The sequence below is a fragment of the Trichechus manatus genome, unplaced genomic scaffold (assembly GCF_000243295.1).
Source record: "Trichechus manatus latirostris isolate Lorelei unplaced genomic scaffold, TriManLat1.0 scaffold00068, whole genome shotgun sequence".
Taxonomy (NCBI): domain Eukaryota; kingdom Metazoa; phylum Chordata; class Mammalia; order Sirenia; family Trichechidae; genus Trichechus; species Trichechus manatus.
Genome location: NW_004444004.1, coordinates 3,766,348 through 3,792,751, shown reverse-complemented (window position 1 = coordinate 3,792,751; position 26,404 = coordinate 3,766,348). Strand labels below are relative to the sequence as shown.

The following is a 26,404-nucleotide window of genomic DNA, read 5'->3' as shown; positions in this document are numbered from 1 at the left end:
AATGTCATAAAACAGCATGTGTACTACTGTTTCATGAGAAACTATTTGTTCTGTAAGCCTTCACCTGAAGTACAATAAAATATTAGAAAAAAAAAAGATTTCTAAAATCTTTGGGGTCTTTGAATATATTTGAAAATGATTGTACCTTTGGCATGTAATTTTTTAAGTCTCTTTTTCAAATGATTGCATTTGAAATTTGGAAATGTCATATCTAGTGATTGCTTTAATGTTTGTTTTCAACAGTGCCCTTAAAGATAGCCGTTTTCCCCCAATGACAAGGGATGAGCTGCCACGGCTTTTCTGCTCAGTATCTCTGCTCACTAACTTTGAAGATGTCTGTGATTATTTGGACTGGGAGGTAAGACTGTTGAAAATTTTTAAAGCAAAATGAAGGTAGTTCCTGAGTAGAGGTTAAAAATTAGGCCCAGAAAATAAGTCTTTCAGCCCATTCTTTAGTAATCGAGGTCGAGAGTAACACGGATAAATAAAACTCACAGTTGATCAATGAGATATATGTGAAGGAGGTTTTTGGAATGGTATAATCCTCAAACTGAATTTAGTCTTCATTTTTATCCTGCTATTTCACAACAGCACCTCATAAAACCTGTTAATAAGTAGTAAGGATTGATTGGAATTTATTTCTCCTCTTACCTCCATTCATGTGTACTCTGGTATAACTGCCACCAAGTGATCAGATGGTCAGAGGATGCATCTCAGAAACAAGGAGCAAAAGAGTTAGGATAATACACCAGCTGGGGAAATCAGCTCATAATAGAGTGTTGATTAACTAGAGTTAAAGAATGCTAATTCATTCTTTGCTACCTTAATTTATGCACTTAATCACAACTAACAAATAATATTAAGGTTATATCTAGGGTATCTCTGTGTATTTCCATTATTGGAGTAGACTTTATTGATTATATTTTTATTATTCTTTAGTATATGAGGTTGGCTTATTAATGACGTTCAGAGGTCCTTACCATGATTTACTTTGGTGGTTCGGAGGTGATAATTGAGTGTATGTCTATGAAATCTTATACACAAACATAGCCCATACAGAATGCGCACTGTATTCAAGGCACTGTACTACATGTACAAAAGTGGTAAGATTTGGCCCCTGCCATAAAACACCTTACAGTCTAGTAGCAGAGAGAAGTAATAAGTATAAAGAAATAAATGCTATAAGAATGAAACAACGGGAATTCAGTAATATGCATAGCATTCTTTCTCACACACACGCTCATAAATGACATCACAATATCATTATGATATACAATTGTCCTGTGTTTTTAGAAGGAGCATCTTCCATAGTAACTGAGATATTTTGCCTTGTGGACAGATCACTATCTTGACAGTTAATTGGACTTAAATTTTATTTTTGGCTTTGCTCTGATTCCTAATGAGACTTTGGACAATTCACTATCTCAGCAATTCAGTTTTGCCACATTCAGAATAAGACATTTATAAAGTTCTTAATCTTCATGTGAAAAATCTCTATGCTATAAATTATTGTTGTTATGCCAGAGCTATTTAGAAACTTTTCTACAGAGAGTAGGATGAAAGAGTTCTTTCTGGGTTTTGTGGTAAGATTTTTTTTTTGGAGCATTATCAGAACATGAATCCATCTTAAGATTTTTCATAAAGGAAAAAAATGATGATGATGATTCTAGCAAAGTTGGAATGTATAAAACTTTTATAGAATGAACATTTCCTAATTTATATTTTTATGTAAGTTTATTGTTGCTTTGTGAATTTTTCTTAACAAGAAGTCTAGCAGTATTACAGAAATATTTTCCAGTACTTTATTTTTAAATGGTCCCAAATCATATCCTCTACTTATTAATAAATATAACAGTTTGGGATGATTCTTTTACTGTTATAAGGCTGCTTCTACTGCTTCTTCTTTAGCCAGATTTATATTTCTGTTTTCTGAATTGCTGTGTGTGTGTGTGTGTGTGTGTGTGTTTGTTTGTGTGTGAGTGAGTAAGAGAGAGAGAGACAGACATGAATAATACACATGGGTGCATAGGTTTTGGGGGAAGGAAAATTAGGGGATCCAATAGCTGAGGATGAGCCCAGAGTACACCCTCATCCACTTTAGCCCACTTTAAGCACCGTCTACAGCTAAAATTAGTATTATTGTGCTTTTATGTTCATGAGATGTATCAGTTTTCTGTTAGGAGGGTGGGAGGTAAAACACTTATGAATTGGTACTGTGTACTCTTGCAGAGTATATTTTTCTCCTCTGGTCATCATCTGTGAACATGAATTTCTAGAAGATTTTATACTGCTATTTGGTATTGGGTATTTAGTACCTTCCTTAGGGCTTAAATATTGGTGTCTATTAAGGTATGCTTTCCTGTTGAAGCAAAATAAAAGTGCATATGCCTATATTTTTATACTTTTAATATATAAGCATTTGAAAGTGAATCAAGTACTGCTAGAATGGCTATGGTGGCTATGGTAAGAGGAAAAGACTGTCCTTTTCAGTTAGTTCATCATAGTGAAAAGTATTTGGCATAAGAGAAATTTGTTTCCAAAGAGTAAGGGTGAAAATTTTTAAGTGCAAGAATGTGGTTTGGGCTTAAAAAAAAATGCACCATAGTCAGTGACTGAAAATGGAATGGTATTATTGTAGGAGTGATATTCTAAGTGTTATCCTTTATAACTCTGAAAAAGCATTACTACATTTAAAAAATTATATATTGATACAATTCCACACCTAGGTATATGCCCAAACAGGTGTTCAGACAAAAACTTGTACATGAATGTTCATAGCAGCACTATTCATAATAGCCAAAAGGTGGAAACAACACAAATGTCCATCAACTGATGAATGGATAAACAAAATGTGGTATATCCATACTAAAAACAAAAACCCAAACCTGTTACTGTCGAGTTGATTCCAACTCATCGTGACCCCATGTGTTGCAGAGTAGAACTGCACTCCATAGGATTTTCAAGGCTGTGGCCATTTGGAAGCAGATCGCCAGGCCTTTCTTCTTGAGGAGCTGAGGTGGGTTCGAACCGCCAACCTTTTGGTTAGTAGTCAAGTGGCTTAAACTTTTTGCACCAACCATCCAGGAACTCCATACATCCATACAATGGAGTATTATTCAGCCCTAAAAAGGAGTAAAGTACTGATACATGCTACAACATGAATGAACCTTGAGAACATTATGCTAAGTGAAAGAAACAGGACACAAAACGTCATATATGTATGATTGCATTTACTGTAGTTTTACGCAAATAACGTGCACCTTCTACGTTTGTTTGCCAAGTGTGCCCTCCCCGTGAGGCATTTTCATAAGCACACTATGCTAATTTTTTGTTTAACAGCAACATGTAAGAAAAAAGTTGGCATAGCAGAACTTATGAAAATACCTCATGGGAGGGAGGGCACGGTTGGCAAACAAACATTGAAGGTGCACGTTATTTGCGTAAAAATACAGTATAAGAAATATCCAGAATAGGCAAATCCTTAGACAGAAAGCAGATTAGTGGTTTCCAGGGGCTGGGTGGAAGGAGGGAATAGGAAGTGACTGCTTAATGGGTACAGGGTTTCCATTTGGGGTGATGAAAAAGTTCTGGAACTAGATAGTGGTGATGGTTGCACAGCATTGTGAAGTATTTTATGTCACTTGAGTACAGACTTGTAAATGGTTAAAATCGTAAATTTTACGTTACATGTATTTTACTACAATAAAAATGCAAAAAAAATTCTATATAGATATACCTGCTCTCCATAATAATAATTCTAATTTATTGAAGAAGAAAACTTTAAAAATTAAAAAAAGTATAAAAAAGAAACACAAAATATTCGTATTTCCACCATTCTGAGGTAGGCAGTATTAACATTTTGGTATATTTCTTTCCATTCTTTTTCTGTGTCTTTGTATCAGTACATTTGCGTATTTTTTATGTAACTGGTATCATTGAATATAAATAAATATAAATATATCATAATGAATATAATATAAACCATTATTTATAAGAAGATTATGGGGAGGTCTTTGTCTATAGTTGATCTTTGTATATAAATTTATTTCTATTGGGAATTTCCTTTATGAGAAGTCAGTCTGTACTCTGAAAATATACTCTTTACTTTGAGAAATTTTACACTGTCCAATAGGTACAGCTTTTCTTCCACAAATGAAATATCCTATTCACCATAAATATCTCATTTTAAACTGAAGTGAAAAGTATTTGTATTAGAGGGAAAGCAAGGATATCATTACAGAATGTTACAGAATTGTTACAGAACAGAGAATTTTAAAGTCGAAAATTAGGTAATGAGTATGTTTTATATAAGCAGAAGCCTCTAATAAAGGGTTTTTCTAGTCAAACTACAGTTTGAGAGTTGACCCCCACTGGTGAAGTGTGTTACTGTAGTAGAATTTTCAGTTAAAGGGATAAAATGCCCAGATCAAAGCAGAAATAGGGCAAATTCTAGAAATCTCAAAAAGCATAGACTTATGTAATTTCAGTAACAAGAGAGACATCTCTGTGGTCATGAGAATGAGGAACGTGACCAGTGGAATAGCTACCTCATTTTCAAATGATCAGGAAACAAGTGAACTGCAACAGGGCTACTTACCATCTTACTGTCCTCTTCATCTAAGGTTTTTAACTTAAGTCTATTTGAAAATTCTTTCGATAATGTATCTCTGATTTTATAATGGAAGTTAGTAGGGAAGTAGGCTTTACTTCAAACTTTGTGTTAAAGGCTAGAATGCTTCTGTTTGTAATGTGAGGAATGCTTGATAAATTGTTTCACAGGTGGATGTAATTAAATTCAAGTCAATGTTGAATTGACAGAATGATCAGTAATGCTTCCATATGTTTTATTTCCTCAAAACAGCAATTACAATATTTAAGATTAGTGTCTATAGGTAGCCACTCAATAAATCTGGGTAATCATTAAAAACACCACTACCATCCACAGTGGCTGTAAAGACAAACGGGAACAGCGATCTCAGCTTTCCAAGGATCACTGATCATTGCCCACATCAAGATCTACTTATTGTCTCAGTAGGTATGAGAAGGATGATAAGTAATTAATTTGGGGGAAAAAATTCATGATCTGATAAATTGAAATATCTACCTGCAAGGCTAGAATGGTTGTTAAACGAGGAAAATTGCTCCCCAAGGGAGAAATCCAACATGATTCTGCCTTGTGTTTGAACACAAGAACTTATCACCATTGTTCTGTGTTCTTGAGTTGACAGCACTATCTTAATTCTGAATGACAGGATGATTGACAGACACAGTACTTTGGAAAGAAAGAAAAGCTCATGTACCATGTTGGAACCCTCTAAAACAATACGTATCCTAGAACTGGTACAGTTAAACTGTTTGGGAGATATGTTTCCTTTTAAAGATCTGAGTGGATATAAAACCAATGTCATTATAATAGTTGGAGCTTAACTTAAGGGGTAATTCTAGGTCTGTCATCTCCTAGCTACTGGTTTTCAGGATGATATAAATGAATAAGCTTTTGTTTGTAGAAGAACTCGTATAGCAAGTATGCTACCAGTGATCTTGTGGAGGCTAATGTAGCAATCTGCTGACAGAAGTAAAAATATTTTCTAAATTATTGTCAGGCATCTTTTATTGCTGTGCTTTAGAGACAAGATCATTTGAGGCACGAGGAAGAAATCTTTTCTGTATTTGAATGCAGACCCTTAGGCCATATTTCAATAATTAATGGAATTTTCACAAACCAGAAGACAGTTTTTGCCATATCCAGCTGCCTGGATCACTGATATCTCACCTGTCCATACAGCTGTCGCTTGGGCAATGCATTGTGATCTTAAGACAGACTGCTCCTTCTTAGCGCACATCACTGATGGGTAATCAGCTCATGCTGGGTGGGGCTGGCCAGCATGGTTGTGGTGTGATGCCAAAAATCTGTCCCTGGACTAAAGAGCTAGACCCGAAGCCCCTAGTATGGCTCTGTCCCTAAAGTACCAAACCACCTGTCATTATACATAAGCCTTGCTGGACTCCTGGTACTCAGAGAGCTGCACTTCATTTTAAAAGCAACCTCTAAAGTATACCTCTTGAACGATCACAGCTCCATTTCTGACGTGTTCACCTACAGTTAATCATAGAGCGCTTTTGTAACAACCTTCATGAGAGAAGAGACGGAAGAGATGAATAAATTGGTTACCGTCATTATCTCCCATAGATTTTAGAAGTTAATGTTCTCCTTTTCACCCTTTCTTCCCCCTTAAAGGTTTACATTTTTATAGCTCCTCTTAATGTACCACTGAAAAGTTCCCATTCATACCCAGATGGTGCGTCACTCACAGAGTCACCAAGTGAAATAAATGGCTTCTAGTTGTATATGTTGTCCCCCTCCCTTGGTTATTTTTCCCCCAACTATGATGTAAAGCATGTTTTGTCTCTCTTTTAACTTCAGATTGCTGCCTTTTAATAAAAATACGGGCTTAATATATTTAGCAAAATGCTTCTCACAGTGTTTTTCCAGGGACTTTGGGATTTTTGTGTAAGATGTCACGATCATTAACGATAATTTAGTCTTTGTCCTGATTCTTTAAATGTTTTTCATGTGCTGTGGAGCACTGGGAAAGGAATGTTTCATGCCTCCTGGCCATCTAGAAAGAATTTGCTGTGAATCAACAAGTCAATGTGTAAGAAACCTAGTGGGGGAGCAAGCCATAGAAAGTAAAGTAACTTCTTAGAAGGTGATTTAATGCATAAAAATATCCGTTAGCTGTTGGTACCCTTAGTGAAATGGGCTGTTCAGTCCATTCTTGGACCTCCTCGAGTTATTTCCTCCTTTCCTCCCATTGTGTTGTTTGGTGGGGGATGTTTTCCGCCCTCTTCTCCAGGAGTTCCATTACAGTCTACTCTGTCATGTACAGTTGGCATGGGTGTGTGTATCCCCAGCATTTAATTGAGGGAGTGCTGAATTTTGAGAATCAAGAGACTCAGGTTCTATTCCTTACTGCCACTAGCCAGCTCTGTGACCTTTCTGAACCTCAGTTCTTTACCAGGAAGCTGAAAAGGTTGGACTAGATAACACCTAAGGCCCCTTCTGACTGTGACACTGTGTGATTCTGTGACTCCTTTTTTGAAATTGCTTCTCTTTCATTTTGCTTCGAAAGAATGAATCACCACTAGCCAAGTAGAAGTCATAAGAAGAGTTCTCTAACTTTAAAAATGGCCATTTCCAACTTAAACATAGGCACCAAAAGTGAAAAATAGCCCAGTTTAAAAAATGGTACATTTTCTAGATTTCTTTTTCACAAAAGAATTCTCTTTAGGAAGGAAAATATTATGGAACTATAAATGCCTCTATTTTATTATTGCATCCCCTGTTTTTAAGTGAACATTATACATGTAAATCCAAATTAAGGAAATAGATTAGGGGATAATTTTTCACTGTACAAATAGATATTTTGCTTTGCAGAAAGAATTCACTATAGGGTTTCTTTATTGTCTTCCTCTTGACTTTAAGATTAATTCATTTACTAAGTTCAACCCACATGTAACTTTTTAGGAACAAATCTCTTTTGTAGACTGAGAAAAACTGTATTGAGTCAAATACTCAATGTACAGTTCTAACATGAATAGGATTTTTCTTAGTTTCTTATCAGGCAAACAACATTATTTCATATTGAGTATGTTTACCAAGAGGTGATTTCCCTCCATCCCAGCCTTGAAAAGTAAACTAATTCACATCTCCAGATTTTAAGAAATTGTATAACTTTAGTTTCTTTGTCTGTAAATTCACTCCCTTCCTCATTCCCCTTTTTAAAAATGGTAGAAGTGTGTTTTACTAACTTTTGATGAAAAGCAGGCTTTTTATTTAAAGGTCACCTGTGTTGCCTGAACTTTCTTTGGAAAGCTTCAGGATGTTCATTTTTTACGGAATGCTCATTGTAATTAATCATTATAGAGAATTGGTTTTCTTTTTCCTTAATTGCACTCTGAGCTGTCACTTGTTCTCTGTAAAACCTTAGAGTAAGGACAGTTTCTTTCATTGCAAATGATATGTAAACATGCTTGGCTTCATAGCTTTTCAAAGCACCTCTTCATTAGCCATGATTTATTTAAAATCTCACTAATTCTCTAAAAGTTCGTGGCGATGATTATTAGATAGATCAGGTATTTTAGAGTTGTGTGTCAGCTGTTAGTTAAAATAAATGTTATCAAATTGTTGTTCAATGGCCTTTGTGAAGTAAATTGGTAGGCTTGTGTTCCTGATAGACAAGATGTCTAAGTTCCTACATGAATCAAAATTGGCACTAATTGGTCCTTTGGTAAGCTCTGCAAAAGCCAAGAATTGGTCGATGGAGACTGAACTAATTTCTAAGCTAAAGATGACTAATTTGCAAGGGTTTTAGAGGAGAGCAAACACATACATATTTTGGTCGAGGGGACCTTTGCAGTTGTTTTCACAAAAAAGCAACAGAAAAAATAACCTCAGCTAAGATAGATGATGAAGCAGGATTTTTATAGTAGAATATGTTAAAAGGTTACTTGTGTCCAAGCAATGGTTTTGTAATCAATTATCCTTTTTGATTTATGTTTCCAGTATTTCTTCTGCTTCTAAAAGCCTTTTACTTAAGGGATATTTGAAAGCAAGGACAGCAACAGGAACTAGATAATGGATAATGGATAAAAACAGCCTAAAATATAGTTGGTGGTGGCATTTCAGTTCAGGAGAAAATTATTTTTAAGTCACTAAGGCAAGAGTTACCTCTAGGTGGTACTAGATTACTAGTCATCTTTATTTTCTCCTTTATACTTTTCTAAAGGATGTCTTTTTTGGTAATACATGTGTCCTAGTTTTGTAAACAAAAAATAGGCCAGGTTTATAATTTTTAATGTTTACAGAGGTAAAAATTACTGAGTTAAGAAAAAAATTGAACTACAGCAACAGTTTTTAAAATTTATTATTTGACCAGATTCTGAAGGGATCATGTTAAACAGATGGGCACCTTTAAAATTTCAGACTTGCTTCTTAAATTGGTGTGGGTGGATTGTAGTGATGTAAAGTCACAACTTTGAAGATTTGATGGAGATCTGGATAATATGTAATCTTAAAATTTGTTTGGTAATATGAGGATTAGGGGAAGTGACTCATTAGGATCTGTACAAATTGTTATCAGCCTTTATGACAGAAACCTTAATTTTTCTTGCCCAAAGAGTAATTATTCAAGAGGTTAAATTTGGAGTAGATCCAGGTTTGAAGTATGTTGAATTTGCTTTCATTGGGAAAAGGAAGAGTTGCTGTTTGCAGAAGGCTGAACCGGGGGGTGGGGGGCAGAATGTGCTCTAGGGCTGTGAATGAAAGAGTGGAATGTGCTGCATTGTGGTTTTTGTGCTTTTAGGAAAAATACCACATATGTCTTTTTCCTCCTAAGAATATAAGGAATGCCTGACTCTAGGTCAGACCCACAGGCTGTCTAATGCAGTGTTTGCTTCTGTCCGTGGTACCAGGGGCTGTTTTATGAGCGAGCATGCGTGTCTTCTGTGATGCCAGCCTCTAAAGGTTAGGGGGATGTGCCAAACATCCTGAGCTCCTCTCATTAGGAACAGAGTCCTTTCATTCAATTCAGTGAACTGGCATATTGAGTCTGGCAGGGCAGGCTTATGCGAATGGCCAGTAACTGGCTGCTTTGTTAATTGCAAAGAATATTTTGCGAAATGATTTCATCTAAAAAGGCATGTCTGACAACTTTTCGATTCTTTGACCTCTTGATATTTTTTTATTTTATTCAAGGTGAAAATGGGTGATGTGAACTATGGCCATATTATTCCAGGGAAACCAAGCATTTGGTTCTGAAAATTGGGTAGAGTGGGACTAAATGTAGCATTTACTTTGACAGGATGTCACCTGAGGAAGTAGATTGGTCCCATTGGCCAGGATGTGACCAGGGCCAGATTTGGCTCTGAGGGTCAGGACCTGTGGAGGTAACTGTAGATCCAAATGGTCAAAGGCTTGCATGGAACCTACTCGACTTACCCAGATACTCTTTTTCATGTTTCATCATATTCAGATGTTGGCTTGCTGCTTAGGTCCACAAATAAAAGCGAGACCCTTTTGTATGCTGCTAGTGGGGTACAGGACTAACACTTGCCTTATAGACAAACTAGGGTATATTAAGCTTTGCCTATGCAATTGTGTGAAGCATAATGTGGGCCATGTATTCAAACAGGGTGGGAGAGGGCAGTATTTTTTTTTAATGCGCCTCTGTTGAGGGTCACTGCATTAGAGGATAATAGTTTTAAATGAAGCCACATTTCTAACAAGGGACCAGATAACACGGATAAATGAAATCTGTAGACGGTCTAGAAGCTTCATTTTTGCCATTATTTAGAATCTCTTCTCCTACCAAACCTATTACTATGTAGCAAAATTGATTAATTTGTGTGTATCTCCTCCGTCTGTGCCCACATGCTCTCTGATAGAGTAGTGAACAAATAGAGAAATGGGCAAGAGAAGAAACAGGATGAGGCTGATGCCAGGTGGAGTTGTGGATGCATAAATAATCCTCAAACTGGATAATCAACCCCAGAATAATCAAGATATATATTTAGGGTCTTAACATTAATCTTGATATTTAATCATTCTGAGCAATGTTAAAAACAAACGACTGTATAATAGCATTAATAAAAATCACTTGCTATGGAATGGGTCAAAATAAATATGGCTTTCTTTTTAGCATGAAATAGGAGTCTATTGAACTGGTCACAGGGTTCTCTCAGCACACACAGATACAGCTCTGTTTAATTCCATATCCTCTTATCTATAAGTCCTACATTTAATTTACTACCATTCAAGTTGATTTATAGCCTTGCTTAGCAAAAGTACAGTCTTGATTAAAAGGATAATATCACAGCTGATGGACCTTGAAAGCATATTTTTTTTCAGATCATCTAATAATTTAAAAAATGACCTGCAGACTCCCATAAGGCCAGATTTACAAGTTTCCAGTTTTTGCTCACCTGCCTGTATTTTCGGCAGTGGTAGGATTAGTTAGTGGTATATTTGGTAACATAGTTTGCCCACATCCTATCTCCTTACCCATCCTTAGAAATAGAAAGTTACTGAGATAGAGTTTTAAAGTAAGTTTGCTTCAGGGAATCCCAGTTCCTTGGTTAGCTGGTCTCTTATCTAGCTGATAAGAAGAAGAAGGCTATAGCCTTTGTTTTTTTGGGATGCTTCTAGGCCAAAGGATTTTCCAGTCTATGTAAGGGAGGATTCAGTTTTGATGTATGAGGGTTACACTTCTGGCATTGCAGCTATGACAGGTGCCCCGCTGAAACAGTGTAAAATTAGTTTGGGTGCTTATTTCAGTGGAGATGACTTTTTATTTGCAAAGCCAGTGATTTACAAAGGTTAGCCAGAATTTGTCATTCTCAACATCAGGCCATTTTCCACTCTCCTGTTTTGATTGTGCAGTATGACTATGTGATGGCATTTGTGGTCCTGGGAGTAAGGAAAATACTGTTGCTCAACAGGTAACAAAAAGCTATTATGGTTTGAGTCTATTAAGAACATTATTATCATTCTCCTGATTCTACTAGTTGAAAAATGAGTCACTCTGCTTTTGGCTTTATATCTTTGTGAAGTGTATCTTTGACCTATCAAAGAAATTATTTCTTACAAAGGATTCACTTTAAAAATCACCATGCATACAGTTCAATCTATAGGGTCTTTCAATTGCTCAGAATCATAGGAAGCCAGAAAACAAAGCTGTAAATGTGGCAGTAAGCTCAAAAGGAGAGAATTTTAATGATTTTTTTTCCATATCAAATTTGATGGTGGGGCCTTTTCAAATTACAAAAGTAAATAAAGCAATATTATTGGTGAATAATTTTTATTTTGGTCAACATGTCCTTCATTTTTGGTCTTAATCTCTCTCTTTTTTTAATAATATAACAGCTTTATTGAGATATCATTCACATACCATACAATTAGTCTTAATGGTTGTTTTAATTGTTAAATTACTAGGCTTTAAAACCTCTGGAATTTTTGTTGAAGAACACATCATGTATTCTCTGATGAAGACAGGACCTAATGTATTTAAATCACCTCCCTCCATTTACCTAAATCTTTTTTTTTTCAATACATAGTCACAGTTTGTCAGAGTTAGACTGGCTATTAGAGATTATCTAATTCACCTAGAATAAAAATCACCTAGGGAGTTGTTCTTTTTCTAAACTGTACTTGCTTAACTAAGCATTGAAACTTCCCAAAATTCTGATAAATGTTGTGGCCCCTCTGCACTCCATACCAGTTGGACACCACGGATGGGGAGACATTCTTCCTCTCCGAAGTTTTATTTAGACACCTGAATAAACATCAAGTATTCTTTTCAATTTTAACATGACAGATTTTTGAAGAATAGAGTTGAAGATTAAAAATTAATTTCAGTGAATGATGGGAGCATAAACTATGCTCTGTATTTTTAAAAATATAAAGAATCTGATATTGTTGAAGGAAAAAAATGTCAAAGTCACTGATCAGAAACTCAGTATACAGAAACCTTTGCAAATTTGTCATTGTCTCAGTACTGTGTCAGGCACCGGGGAGATTAGTAGATGTCCTTTATCCTGGAAATAGCTGATAGCTAAGCACTCAGATTTCTTCTCGGTGGTCCATAGTCCTTTCACACAGGGAATGGGAGGCCTTCCTGTGTTAGTTTTTAAACAGTTGCCCCAGTTGCATTTTCAGCAGGAGATTCATAAGTGTACTGATATTAAATAGATGGAAGAAACTGCAACAGAGATATGCTTTAATAAAAAAAAAACAAACTGCCTAGAAGATCTGACAGGCTCTAATGGATGGAAGTATGAAGACCTGGGGGGAAAGAACAAAATGGATTTCCAGAGAATTTTTTTCCTTGAAAAATTGGAAAATTTCAGGGTAAGAGAAGAAACAAAAGTGGTTTTCATCGACCTCCCCTCCCCGTCTTCTAGACCTTCCATCCATACTGTTGGAAAGAATGCATGTCTATGACTCCACTTACCTGCTTTGAAAAGAAGGCCCATTCCTGGAGAATAATGTTTACATGGTCTTATAGCTTGCCTCCAGTACTTTGAAAGGCCTTGTACTCCACTTGGGAACCATTGATTGAGAGCAAGTCTAGTTCTGGGAGAATAGAATGGGGTTGTTTATGCTTTTGAAATTCCACTTTTAATATCACTGTTTGCAAAGAAGTTAAGGACTTTTTTTTTTATCATCTTTAGGTCTATAAACTATTCTATGTGAAATATGAGGGGAAAAGACAAATTGCTTTAGATTCCATGCTAATCAAAGAAAAAGTGTATTACTTAAAAAAATTACTAAGCAACTGCCCACACTTACTTAGAAAACTAACTTTTAGAGCATCACCAAAGGTTTGTCTGTTTCACATAAAAAAAGTTATAGTGGTCTCTGGACTAGTATCCAGAGAAACTGCAAAAATACCCTGCCCCAAAGGGATTTGAAATCTTTTTTGCTGTTAAATTTAGCAGTACTGTGTGGGGGCAATGATGTAGATGGACAGTGAGGGGTTACCACTGGCCCACTTTAAGCCGTATGCATTTTTTAGAAATACTATCTATAATGGATGATGCTGTAGGATCTACTGGTTGTTAATATTTTTTCAGTCTTACCTGACCATGTTTGCATAATTACATATAATTCAAGGTTTTAAAGGGACTAGACAGTTTGGAAGGACCCCTGGTGGTGCAGTGGTTAAGTGCTTGGCTTTAACCAAAAGGTTGGTGGTTCGAACCGACCAGCCACTCTGTGGGAGAAAAATGTGGCAGTCTGCTTTCTTAAAGATTTACAGCCTTGGAAACCCTGTGGGGCAGTTCTACTCTGTCCTAGACGGTTGCTATGAGTCAGGATAGACTTGATGGCAACAGGTTTTTTAGACCCAAACTGTTTGGGACTAAAAAACCCATTGGGGTCAGCCCAGAGATTTTGGAACTTAATCTGAAGTGGTGATTGTACCTGAAAAACAGGATGGTTGGTTGCTATCTCTTTGAATTCAGTTCCTTTTTTCTAGTTCCGGATTGTCTCAAGCCACAGTTTGGGAGTGGGGGCAGGATTCTTGCCATCAACCATCTTATTCTATACACAGCCCCAGATTGGCCGTCCCAGTTCCAAACAGAATAGCATAGCCCAGTACATGTTGAGCATCTGCAAATACACATTTTTAGTCTTCATGGCCATCATAATGGCCTTCACAACCCAAAGTCATAGCTTTGGAAAGAGAAAACTGATACGTCCTTTCAAACACAAGGGAAAAGGAAGAACTGTGTTCTCTTGAAAGTTAAATTATAACCTTTTCTTTCTGTTTCTATAAAGAAGACTGTACTAATAAAACTGCCAATTTCTTTCAGGTGGGTGTACATGGCATTAGAATAGAATTCATCAATGAAAAAGGATCAAAACGCACCGCCACCTACCTACCGGAGGTTGCAAAGGAGCAAGGTCATTGTTGTACTTTATTTCATATGATCTGGTGAAGAATTTAAACAAATATACAAATTAAACTGAGGTATCTGACCTTGCAGCTATGTCTGATAATTGATCAACGTCAAATTATAAGAAACGACTCTTCCATCACTGCCACTGCAATGTCTATATCAAATTGGTGAATTACACCGAAGTTGAATCTGTGCACTATAGTTTGACAGTATAAACACACACAAATATACTTCTAAAAAAAAGTAAAGATTTATAAAAGTTGGATTTTATCTTAGGCAACAATTTGCTACTCATTTGAGGTGCCATTTTCCCATATTCCACTGCATAGCCTTGGGACATAAGCAAGCTATTTTTTTTTTTAAATAGCGATATAGTTCATTGTCATTGTCAGTATCAAAATGTTTCATTCTTAGGGGGTTGCCATTACTCATTCTACTAATATTAAGATTGTAGGTTTCCCATTAAGATTAAGGCCGTTGAGAATACATGAAATGCTAGTGTTTTATATGCTTGGTCTGCAGCTTCTAATCAACAAGTTTTCCTGTTTTCATAGAGGTATCACAAGCCTATATGAACCAACACTGTACTACAAAATAACTTTTTACACTGTAGTATTTTGTCCTTTCTAGCCATTTCTAAATTCTAGTTTCATATTAGTTGAAATTAATATGTCGTCTTCATCTTATGGAGCTTTCCTTCTCATCAGAAAGTATTTGTAATTTCGTTTTCCCATGTTTGTTTCATATCACTGTCAGCTATATAACAATAAAATTTAACCTCATTAAACTCCACAACAAGAGAGCCTTTAAGGCAGCTATCTGAAGATTTATTTGGGCTGCTTTAGAAAATGTCTCAATTCTGTAGTATCATTGACTTCATAAAGCATACATAAGAGATGGAGTGCCTTGGATATTAGTATACCATCACATGTTAGAACACAAAATGCACTTGATTGACTACAGAAGATACCATTAGGAATAGCAATTACCATGAGTTAGTGTGGGAGTCCTGAATACTACCGAGCTGGCACAATGACATTTAGACTCTTTCCTCCTTTTAAAAGATTTCACTGTTAGAGAGTAGTGTCTGGTTCATTACAGAAACATGACTGAGCAGTTTCTGCCAGTCTCTTAGACTTCTTGCCTTCAAATGTGGTTGAGATAATGAAGCCAATGTTGTTAGATATCTTAGATAGCTAGAATTTAAGGTGTGTGGGGGGAACTTGCTTCTGTACAGGATAAAACCTTAGCTCTTCTGTGTAATTGTTTTTAGGACCAAAGGAGTTGGTGGCATTTGGTGACAGTGATAGCTGACCTCTACGAAGTCACTTTGTATCTAACCAAAGGTGCTCATTACATGTGCTTGACTGATACTTTATCTGGTCGACTCTCCACAGGATGGGACCACATTCAGACCATAGACTCCTTACTGAGGAAAGGAGGATACAAAGCTCCAATTACTAATGAATTCAGGAAAACCATAAAACTGACCAGGTACAGAAGGCATTTTCTGGTGCAGAGCTAACCAGGATGTATATGCCTATAACCTTTTGATTTTCCTTTTTCTCTTTAACTATACTTGCTTCTCTTTTCTGAACCAGAGTGCAAATGAATGGCAGGGCCATACTGAGGGTGGATACAATGGAACTCTGCTTGGCTTACTCTGGCTTTGTAAAAGCAAGCCCTAAGACTTTGGGCGGCATTACTGGAGAAAGTACCTGAATTATCTGTTTGCTAGCTTTTGACATTGCTTAGCAGAACCCCAGGATTCTGATAAGCAGTCCTCAAATTTGAATTTAACCTTCGAATTTTGGCACTGGTGGACGTCTACCATAAAAGCTTACTGAAAAACACAATTGAGCTAGACCTACAAATGCGAAATAAATTTCAGCATGGAATAATAGGGATACTTATTTAAAAGGGAAATATCAAACATTTTAAGAAAATGGGTTGCTGTTTCCATTTATTTCAATTCCATAAAACCACATTGAATACCTATAGTCTAAAAATTGGACTATTCTAAGCTCTAAGGGGTTACAAATTTGAAAATGCCTCTGTTGCTGCTCTCCCTGCGCTCACAGTCTAGCGGACTAGAAGAGCATGTACAAAAATAATTATTAATACAAGATAGAATGTGTTGGGTGATGTGAGATCATAGAGTAGGGAAAGAGAAATTCCAGGAGGGGATGGAAGATAACAGAAGGTTTCAAAGAGGAGGTAGATTTTGGTCTGGGCTTGAAGAATAGGTAGAATATTTGACAGAGAGTGGAGGAAGAAAGGGATTCCCTTAAAGAGGACCTTGTGAGCCAAGCAAAGTATAGAGCAAGTTCTGAGGAATGTTAGTCTAGTTTGTCTGGCCGTTTAGTGTACTTATATAGAAGGCAATCATTAAAGGAAAATACGGCCCAGAAGGTTGGTTGGAGGGTATGGAATTCCAGACTAAGAAGTTTGGAATTGATATGATAGAGAGTTAGTAGCCACTGAAGGATTTTAAACAGGGGAGTCAGGATGGATTTGGAGCAGTGTAGGTTTGGAATTGGAAATGGGAAAATTAGTTAGGAGACATTGCTATTATCTAAGAATCTGTGGCAGCAGTTCAAGAGATGTGAAATGGGAGCTGTGGCAGTAGGATGGGAAGAAAGGAAAGAACTGTTATAAAGAAATGAAAAGACTTAGTCATCATTTAGAAGTAGGGAAGAGGAACAAGTCAAAGATAGATGACTTTGAGGCTTTAATCTAGATGAAAGGGACCATGGTGATGCCATTAACTGAAATAAGGTCCACAGGAGAGTCATGTTCATGCATTCGTCCTGGTTTTGAAGTGCTTCCTGGGATAGCTACATAGAAATGTCTAGTAGGTCACTGAAAATGTACATGTGTAGAGCTCATGGCTAGAGATGGCGAGTTGGGAGTCATCTGTAAAGAGGTCAGAGCCGAAGCTATGAAGGAAGCTTTCCTGTGGGGAAAAGAGTATAGATTCAAAAGAGCTGACAATAAAAATGTAGGAAAATCCTACAGGGCAGGGATAGGATAAGCAGTTAGTTAAAGAGCAGTCTGAGAAGTAGGGGGAGAACCAGGGGGGTGTGATGTTGTAGAAAACACTTGCTCTTTTGACAAATGTGGCAGTGCAGACTAGAGATGGGAAAGGGTTCAAGGGTACCGGGATTAAGAAAAGTTTTAGTTTTTTTTACTTAATGAGGAGACCTAAGTAGATGTGTGCACAGAGGGAAAAGAACTGGTAAAGAGAGAAAGAGATGGGAGATCCCTGAAGAAAAAGTACTCAAGTAAATGATGATGCATACATAATGGTAGTAGGTTGGCTTTACCCTGTTCCTTCCTGTCAGCAAACTGGGAGTAAGGGGGAAATAAAATTTCTAGAAGAAAAAAATAAAATTTCTGCAATTTCTAGAAGAACAAATTAAACAATGAGTTGTAGTGTGGAAAGAGCACTGGACTGAGAGTTTGGATTCCTGGGTTCTGAACCTAGCTCTGCTACTTATTAGCTGTGTGACATTGGGAGGTCACTGCTTCTCTCTGGGCTTCTGTTTCTCCATCTATAAAATGATCTCTGAGATCCCTCCTAACTCTGATGTTGGCATGTTAACTATTTCCTGATGTTAACTTTGTCTTTCCCATGACTTTCTTTCAGGTACCGTAGTGAAAAGATGACCCTGAGCTATGCTGAATACCTTGCTCATCGCCAGCATCACCATTTCCAAAATGGCATTGGGCATCCCCTTCCACCATACAACCATTATTCCTGACACTGAGCCGCACAACCAGTCACTGGGCCTCTCTGCAGACCTCTTCCCAGGAGACCCTACCCCTTCTTGGTCTAGCTATCTCTTTTACTGTACCATTTTATGATGATAGTTTCCGTTGCCATGATGAAGCTTTGACATAGTCAGGATCATCATGGTAACGGGTAGGAAAATGACATTTGTTGAGAAGATCCTGTTTTATTATTTTGATCATTGATTTTTTTTTTTTTTTGCAGCATAGCATATATAACTTTGGGGGTTTTATTTCCTTATATTATATAGAATTTGGCTTTCCTATTTAAGTCAGGTTTCCATCTTTCTGTCCTTCTCGTCTTCCTTCTTTCCTGTCTTCCTTCCTTCTTTCCTTCCTTCCTTCAACTGTGGATGGAAGAAAGCGTGCAGTTTTTAAGAATTTTCTTTAGTTTTTCTCAGTAAGTAGATATTTTTGATGGTTGAGTTTGGGAGTAATTCATATCAAATATCAGGTATTTGTATATTACTCTTGGGTTTGTCTAAAATTCACTTGTTATGAGAACTTAAGATGTGGATCTTCACTCCTTAAGTATATGTTTTCCGTGGCTAAAATACATGATTTTAGTTCTAGTATCTCACATTTGGAGGTCCATGAGAGGGCTTGTCACAGAGAGTGAGAAATCATATATGCCTATTGTGCTGGTTATCATAAAAGAGACTGCCTCATCACTTTGTAGAATGACATTACAAACTAAAACACTGTTTTAAGAAAGTACAAACTACCTTTCAAATATGCTACAGAAATCACTTTGAAGAGCAGTGAATATTAAGAAGAGAGCATATATAGAATTTAGTGCCTTTGAAAAGAGTATAATTAAGTGGAATTAAATGGGGGGGGGGTAGAAAAAAAGGCAATTTAGAGAAATATTCTTATAATGTTTTATTGTTTCTATATGTGAAGCAACAGATTAGACAAATTCCTTACTCTTAAGTATTTTTTAAACTGAAAAAAAAAATATTTTGAGCAAAAAACCAAAAAGAGACATTTGTCTATTGTATTTTAATTTAAATTTGTTAGCTTTAGGTTTCAATAAGTCATGATTGGCCAGAGACAATTTTAGCTACCATTTAAAAAAATGGTAAAGATAATCTAGTGAAACAGAAGTTCGTGTATGCCATGATTTCAGATATGTTTGTCATGGGGACAATACTGGAATTTTAGAATTGTGAAATAGCTTGAATCACTTTCTGCACTACATACTTGTGATAGAAACACATTTACTATGTTGTTAAGATGTTATCATTACACCTATAAAAATGGAGTAATGGTGTTGGCACTTAGATATGATATAGTTAGAGCCCCGCTCATTTGCAGGGCTAGTCTTCTCACGATACATACAAAGAGAACTTCCTGATGTCAGTAGGAGGACCGTATGTCCCCAGGAAACTGACAGATTCTGGAGAAAGGTTACCTTCATCTTATGTTAGTAAATATATATATATGTATATGTGTACACACACACATATATATGTATGTGTGTATATAGTTTTTTTTTCAAACAGGAAACCAATATATCAAGTGATGACTGTACATATGGTGCAGAATATACATTCTAAAACTATATGCCACTGAATATTGAAATGGTATAGGTTATGCATATAGTTGCTGGGACAAGTGACAGACTGCTAGTTGAGAATTCAAGAATCCTTTTCTAGCTTGTGACATAATTGGCAAATTTCTTTTGCTTGTCAATGTGGCAAAGCAAACTGCTTTAGTTTTTGATGAGAGTTCTTAGAATGTTGTTGGTATTCCTTCATCCACAGCATCCATTGTTGAACTAATCATTTTCCGGTGTGATGCCTTAACTACAAAGCCAATTGTTAGCCTGAAATGCAATCTTGGTAGCCAGTTCCACTGAATCTAGAGATTATTCAGAAAAAGTTAGCTGTTGAGCTTTAGAAAGGGATTTTTAGTCCTTTCATTTCTACTTGGGAACATTTTGGAGCAGATTAGTCTTTCAGTATGAAAACAAGTGGCTACCTGATGGAAATTTTTTCTTGCCCTTATAGGGAAACTGAGCACAAGTTGAATGATATTGTCTGCTGCAAAAAAAAAAAAAAAAAAAGTAAAAAAAACAAGCAAACTGAAGAGAGACAAAATAGACCAATATTGTTGTGAAATTCATCGAATCCATCATCTCATCAGTTCAACAGGCTCCTGTCCTGGGTGAGCTTATGGTTGAAGTTTTTTTTAAAGAAAAGATCTATTACGTACATGTATGTGTGTGTGTATGTGTGTGTGTATACTTACACATACATACATACATACGTGTGTGTTTATGTATTTAAAGGTGCTAATCAGTCTTGAGCAGGTCATGTGACTGGTCATGCGGACTCTAAAATCATATCAGATTTTTTTAAATCCTTGATATATGCAGATGTTATACAGATTTTCTTACCAGTGTAATAATGTTATACTGAAGAAATAACCATCCTGCAGGCTTCAAAGGACGAGGTCAGCAATATTTTCCACCATGGCTTGGGGGAAAAGGATAGTTTTGTCTCCTTTTTTATTCAACTTAATGCACAGTGTATTTTTGTCTCTAAGTAGCTGTTGACTAAAAGACTTTGTAGTGTAAAGGGTGTTAATACAAACTGTAATGGTGTGCTTCAAACAAACAAATGCTAGACCCTTTCACCTTTGTCCTGTATTACCAAGCTGTCAAATATGTGGTTTGAATTAACTTTGAACATGTTGAAATATGTAGCATGTGTTTTGAACTCTGACGAAGATTATAATTGCACAGGTTGTGTTCTAGCCAGTTGTGGTTTATTTGTTCAGAAACACAAATGTGAATTGCACTCTTATTACCAGAATATTGTGTAAGTTCAGTGATCTTTAAACAGCTCAGAAGTAATACTTGAACTTCATTTGAGTAGCACAAAGTTTACATAGCCCCTTTTAAATGTTAATTAGTTCCATTTAAGTTTTCCATTTTCAAATGCAACTGTGTATTTTTCCTCTTGGAAAATAGTACATATTTTACTTTGGTATGTAGCAAAAGGCTTCCATTTTTGGAAGGGTTTTCTTGTTCTTAAACAAGGTCAGCCAGGTACCAGATTCTAAAAGAACAATTGTTTTCCCCTCCTCCTTCAAGTGGCCTTCTGACTGCACGGAGAATGTGCTACTACCCTCTCCAAACTCCCCTACCCTGTGAGGTCAGTATAACTTGTGGAGAAGTGCAAGGCTTGCTCTTTTCCCCTCACCCCACCTAAAGCGCTTCTAGGATTTTCAGTCCAGTGCGTGCAGTCCCAATGCCCAGCACACCGGAAGTTTGTATACTGGCCTCTTTTCTTGTCTTCAGATGTGCAGGAAATTTGAAACTGTCGGAAACTGTCATCAGGAATAGGTTCCATCTCTTACGTGTGTTAGATCAAACCAAAGAAGCCCCCAGCCATGCCCAAATGCTGCTCCAAAAGCCTGCCTTCCAGTCCTTACAAAAACCTTGCAGGATTAAATGTGTTAACTTTTTTATTTTTGTACAGTTTCTAAGTGATTTTTGCTAGTGATGTTAAATTGAATTAAGTTTATTTAAGGGGTGTAAGCACCTCCTCCATTTAAATAAACTGGTGACTTTTATTTTTTAAAAGCAGAAATCCGTTGTGTGCCTCTCGATTTAAGGGTTTCTGATTACATTATTCTTAAGACCAGCATTGATCCTTTATATACAAAGATACGTTTTCCTTGTTTTTTATTACTGTTTCAGAAGAAAGTAAACGTTTTATTTTGCTCTGGACCCAGTAACTGCGCTGGTACATAGACGCACTGAGAAAACAAACTTTTGTAACCACCTCTGACTGTTTTTGTATATCAAAGTTGATTACTTTTGAAATATTTGGATCTAGTTTCTAAGTTATTTTAGTGTTTTATATGTTCCCCGAAATTACTTTGAATCAGTCACCAGCATAATGAGTCCTTGGTGATGCAATGGTGAGACTTGTAATGAGCAAATAGCTACCTGGAGTAGCTCTTCTTTTCCTTCTTTCTTAATAACCTATTTTTTGATTACAGTAAGACATCACAGATTACCCGAAACTTCTTTCAGTATAACTAGATCCTCCTTCCTTTCACGTTTAATTGCTTAATAGTTTGAAGAAACTATTGGAAACGGGCATTTTATACGATATGTATGGCTTTAAAATATTAAAAATGAGCGAAAAAAATATGAGAAGGTTTATGTGGGTCTGTAAGGTATGGCTGTGGAAAGATATTGTAGTAGTTTTGACACTATTGTTATTACCTTTAAAATCATTTACCCAATAAAATGTTAAAACCAAGATATCATTTGTTGTTTCTTTATTTATCATGCTTCAGCATAGGCTCTTGGTCTCATCAGTACTTATTACTACAAGGTTAATAACTGAAGACTTTGAAATAATATAATTAGGAACTAATGTTGATTTATTTCCAAACTATAACTCGGGAAACCTTGCCTGCCTGCAGCTGCTCCTTAGCAAACAATTTCCTGGTGTCATCCTTCTGTCTAGCCCTGAATTCTAGCTTGGTGATCTAGTATAACCTTGTTAGACAATCTACACCGGTCACAAATCTGAGGCAAGCATCAGACTTGAATTCCAGTAGGAGCTTAGCTGTGCTTAAGTCTGCTCCAGATTTCTTCCAAATCTGTCATTTCCCCTTTGTGAGCTGGTGGGGGGGCATTAGCTGTGCTATACAAGGAAACCATTTGATGAGGTAGGAGGCCTTTCTCCTACTATCAAGACCTTGCTGTTTTCTGAATACAGGAGAGAATCTAAAAATGCCCAAGAGGTGGCCACCCAGAGCTTATACACAGTCATACACACAAGGCATACTACACACTTAAAGTTATTACCCGTTACTTTTCCAGTTCCAGATTGGTATGAAATGAGTCCTACCCCTCCTTGAGCCTGGAGAAAACGCTTGAATGTAGGAAGTGCGCTCATTACGGCACCAGGGTAGGATGACTGGTGCTACTGACTTCCAAGGGCTAGGTAAGCACCTGCATCAAGAAAGGAGTCTCTTGGTTAGCTACCTCTGTTGGCTGTTGTCTTCTCTCTTTCTCCATGGAAAGAAAGGCTACCAAGTACGGTGTTGAAATACCTCTGGCTCTTTCTAAATCATTTACTGTCTCAGTTTTATCATTTCAGAATTAATTGGCTTGTGAATATACACAGGACAATTTTCTGTTACATTGTCCCAAAGCCTGACTACCATATCAATTTTATGACTCGTGCTTACGTCAGTCACAGTGACTAAAAACCAGCCATGTCAGATCCTAGAGGAGTGTTGTGGTTTTATTGTGGGAGCACTCCATTAAGACTGCCACCTGCTCAAGGTTTACCCTTCTCATCATTTGTATTTAATGGTATGTAAGATTTTTTAGTGATCCAGACAGTATTAATAGGTTCATTAAGTAATGAGCCCACAGCCTTCATATATATGTGTGTGTGTGTATATGTGTGTGTATGTATACATGTATGTCAATATGTGTATAGAGAGAGAAAGAGACCTGGTGGTGCAGTGGTTAAGTGCTCAGCTGCAAACCAAAAGGTCAGTGGTTCGAACCCACCAGGCACTCAATGGGAGAAAGATGTAGCAGTCTGCTTCCGTAAAGATTTACAGCATTGGAAACCGTATGGGGCAGTTCTACTCTCTCCTATAGGGTCACTTTGAGTTGGAATCGACCTGATGGCAGTAGGGTTTTTTTTTTTTTTTTGGTGGTTAACTCAATGGTCTGGACAGTTTCAACTTCAGTAATCACACTCCACCTACCTAAATTCTTCCCAGAGTTTGAACATTTCCTCTTTAGATTTCAGGCACCACTGGGCACCTTTTTCACAGTTCCACTGCTTCAGAAGGCAAGCTCAGTTGTGTGGGATGAGGCAGTGCCTCTGTTGATGGGAAATACTATCATAGCCAAGGGGATCTATCAATGGAAGGGGGTGTGTTGGGGTCGGGGGGAGTCTGCTGTTTGGAGATCACACCTGGACTCAGACTTGCAGGCCATGAGAGCCAGGGAATGACTGTCCACTCAGAGAATGGCAGCCATGACCCCACGAGCCCAGACAAGTGTGGGTTCGTCCAAGGCTCTGTGAACCTCCCATCTGTTTGCCCAGGCTTTTGCTGCATGAGGAATAGTTGACTAGGAGGAGGCAACTGAGGCAGGCCCTGCATATACTGTTTTGGCTACTACATTAAAAGCCCTGCCTTGATACTTGAAGCTTCTGCTACAACGTCCTATTCCAAACCCCAAGCCTGTTGGAAGAAATCGTTCAACAATGAGGGGAACTGCTCTGAAGCCAGTCCATTTCCTCATCCAAAGAACATGGTGGCAAACTGAATTATAAATGACCCATTAATAGATTATGTGCACAGTGTATTGAAGATGTAGCCCAAATTGTTGAAACGGACCCTAGAAGGCTGGTGAAGGATCCCTGGTGATGCAGTGGTTAAGCACTTGGCTATTAACCAAAAGGTCAGCGGTTCGAACCCACCAGCTGCTCTGCAGGGGGAAGACCCGGTGATCTGCTTTCGTAAAGATTTACAGCCTTGGAAACCCTATGGGGCCGTTCTACTCTGTTGTATAAGGTCGCTACGAGTTGGAATCGACTCGACTCGACGGCAACGGGATTTTTGGTTAGAGGGCTGGTGAAGGGCACACTTGCAGATTTCCATCATGACTGATGGTGAAATTAGCCTACCAGATGTTAGACGTAGAATGCGGTCTCTGTGTCTGGAGCATGCACTGGGCAGTGTCTGTAGCCTGTGTCTTTGTGCTCACCAACTACCATGGCTTCCCTGTGCTCACACTCCCCTTCTAAAAGGCAGCCTCCAAGTCACAAGGGGCTGGTCATCGTTCAGCCTTTTATCTCCCTCCATAATGGAAGGACCTTTTTTCTTTTGAATCAAAATCTTAGCTAGCACCTCATTAACAAGGGTACTTTATTGTTATAAAACACAAATGTATATCAGTTCCTTATAAAATTAATGAGAACCACAAGGCTGTTTTGATGACTATGTAAATATATAATTGGTGTGATGAATCACAGCTGCACTTATAGTCTAAGTAGTCAATTTATTTTTGTATTTTGTTTCGGCTGTACAACAACAAGAAGGTCCTGATGTGCACAAATAAGTGGTGATATCTTGCTTGTGTAATTTGACAAAAGTGGGTCTATATAGGCGGCCTAAACTGTAAAAACCTGGTGCAGTCCCAACCTTCTGAGCCAGCGACAGGCTTCTAAGAAGTTCAGGCCAGAGAAACATCACTCCTGAGGTCACCCTGACGGCTCCTGCTAACCCATTCGGAATGTAGCACATCAGGGGCTTGTTAGGTGTTTGTTACATTTTTATTAGCTTTTTATAATGATGTATCTATGTTTTTTTGAATCAAATGCCTGTGGAGCTTGGAAGCAATTCCAACAGAACCCCAGGGCCGGAGAGGACAATCTGAAAAACCACTGCTGTAGCCCCAATATGCCTGGTGATTTTGAGAGCCTTTGGGAAGTCCTCATCTCCTTTTCCATTTTGGCCTTTTCCTTCCAAATGTAAGGCTCAACGTGATCCATCAATATTTATTGAGTGCTTGTCTCCTCCAGAGACATGACACCGTGCTTGGTTTCAAAATGAATATCGTGTAATTTTGTAAAACAAATTAGCAGTCCATTCTGAGCTAAGAGTTGTGAGGAGCATAGAAGTTCAGTCTAGTTGGGAAAAGTCATTCAGACTGGGGCCCCGGCAACATCAGGGTTCACTTTTTTATAGGGCTTCACTAAATGACATCCACCTCAGAGTGGCATTAGCGCATAATCGCAGCTGCCCCTGTTGGGAAATTGGAATTTCTTTGGCCCTCCGATATGTCAGCACCAGGAACCATCATCTCCCACTGGCATGATCGTGATTTGGTGAGTGCAGGAGGAGATGGTTTCGGTCCCCCCCATGTTGCTGTCTTGTTCCCTTAGCAGGAATGTGCGAGGTGACTGGGAGAGAAGTTACGTGAGTGCATCAAATAGGTTTATGTACATGCAAAAATGGCATTTGGTGGTGGTTATAGATTGAATTGTGTCCCCCCCAAAATATGTGGAGTCCTAAACACTATCCTAAACACAAAATATGTGGATGTGATCCCATTTGGGAATAGGTTTTCGTTTGTTACGTTAATGAGGCCATA

General features: G+C 37.5%; 2 protein-coding genes across 8 annotated transcripts in view; one reads left to right on the top strand and one right to left on the bottom strand.

The window, feature by feature from the left end:
* Window positions 1-18,403, top strand: part of AMMECR1 (AMMECR nuclear protein 1) — a 129,942-nt gene extending 111,539 nt beyond the window's left edge. Inside the window, exons 3-6 of the mRNA XM_004379769.2 lie at window positions 244-358; window positions 14,374-14,464; window positions 15,858-15,954; window positions 18,110-18,403. Coding sequence (XP_004379826.1) covers window positions 244-358; window positions 14,374-14,464; window positions 15,858-15,954; window positions 18,110-18,224 — 418 coding nt within the window. The 3' untranslated portion in view covers window positions 18,225-18,403. The remainder of the gene's footprint in view (window positions 1-243; window positions 359-14,373; window positions 14,465-15,857; window positions 15,955-18,109) is intronic.
* The window catches only part of TMEM164 (transmembrane protein 164), a 232,258-nt gene continuing 209,376 nt past the window's right edge, over window positions 3,523-26,404 (bottom strand). For 6 of the 7 annotated variants that reach the window (XM_023734467.1, XM_023734470.1, XM_023734473.1 and 3 more), the window contains one exon: window positions 13,210-14,492. The gene's annotated coding sequence lies outside the window, so the exon portion shown is untranslated. Of the gene's footprint in view, window positions 13,133-13,209; window positions 14,493-26,404 lie in introns of those variants that run through there. The other variant, XR_002824615.1, reaches the window with a different exon arrangement.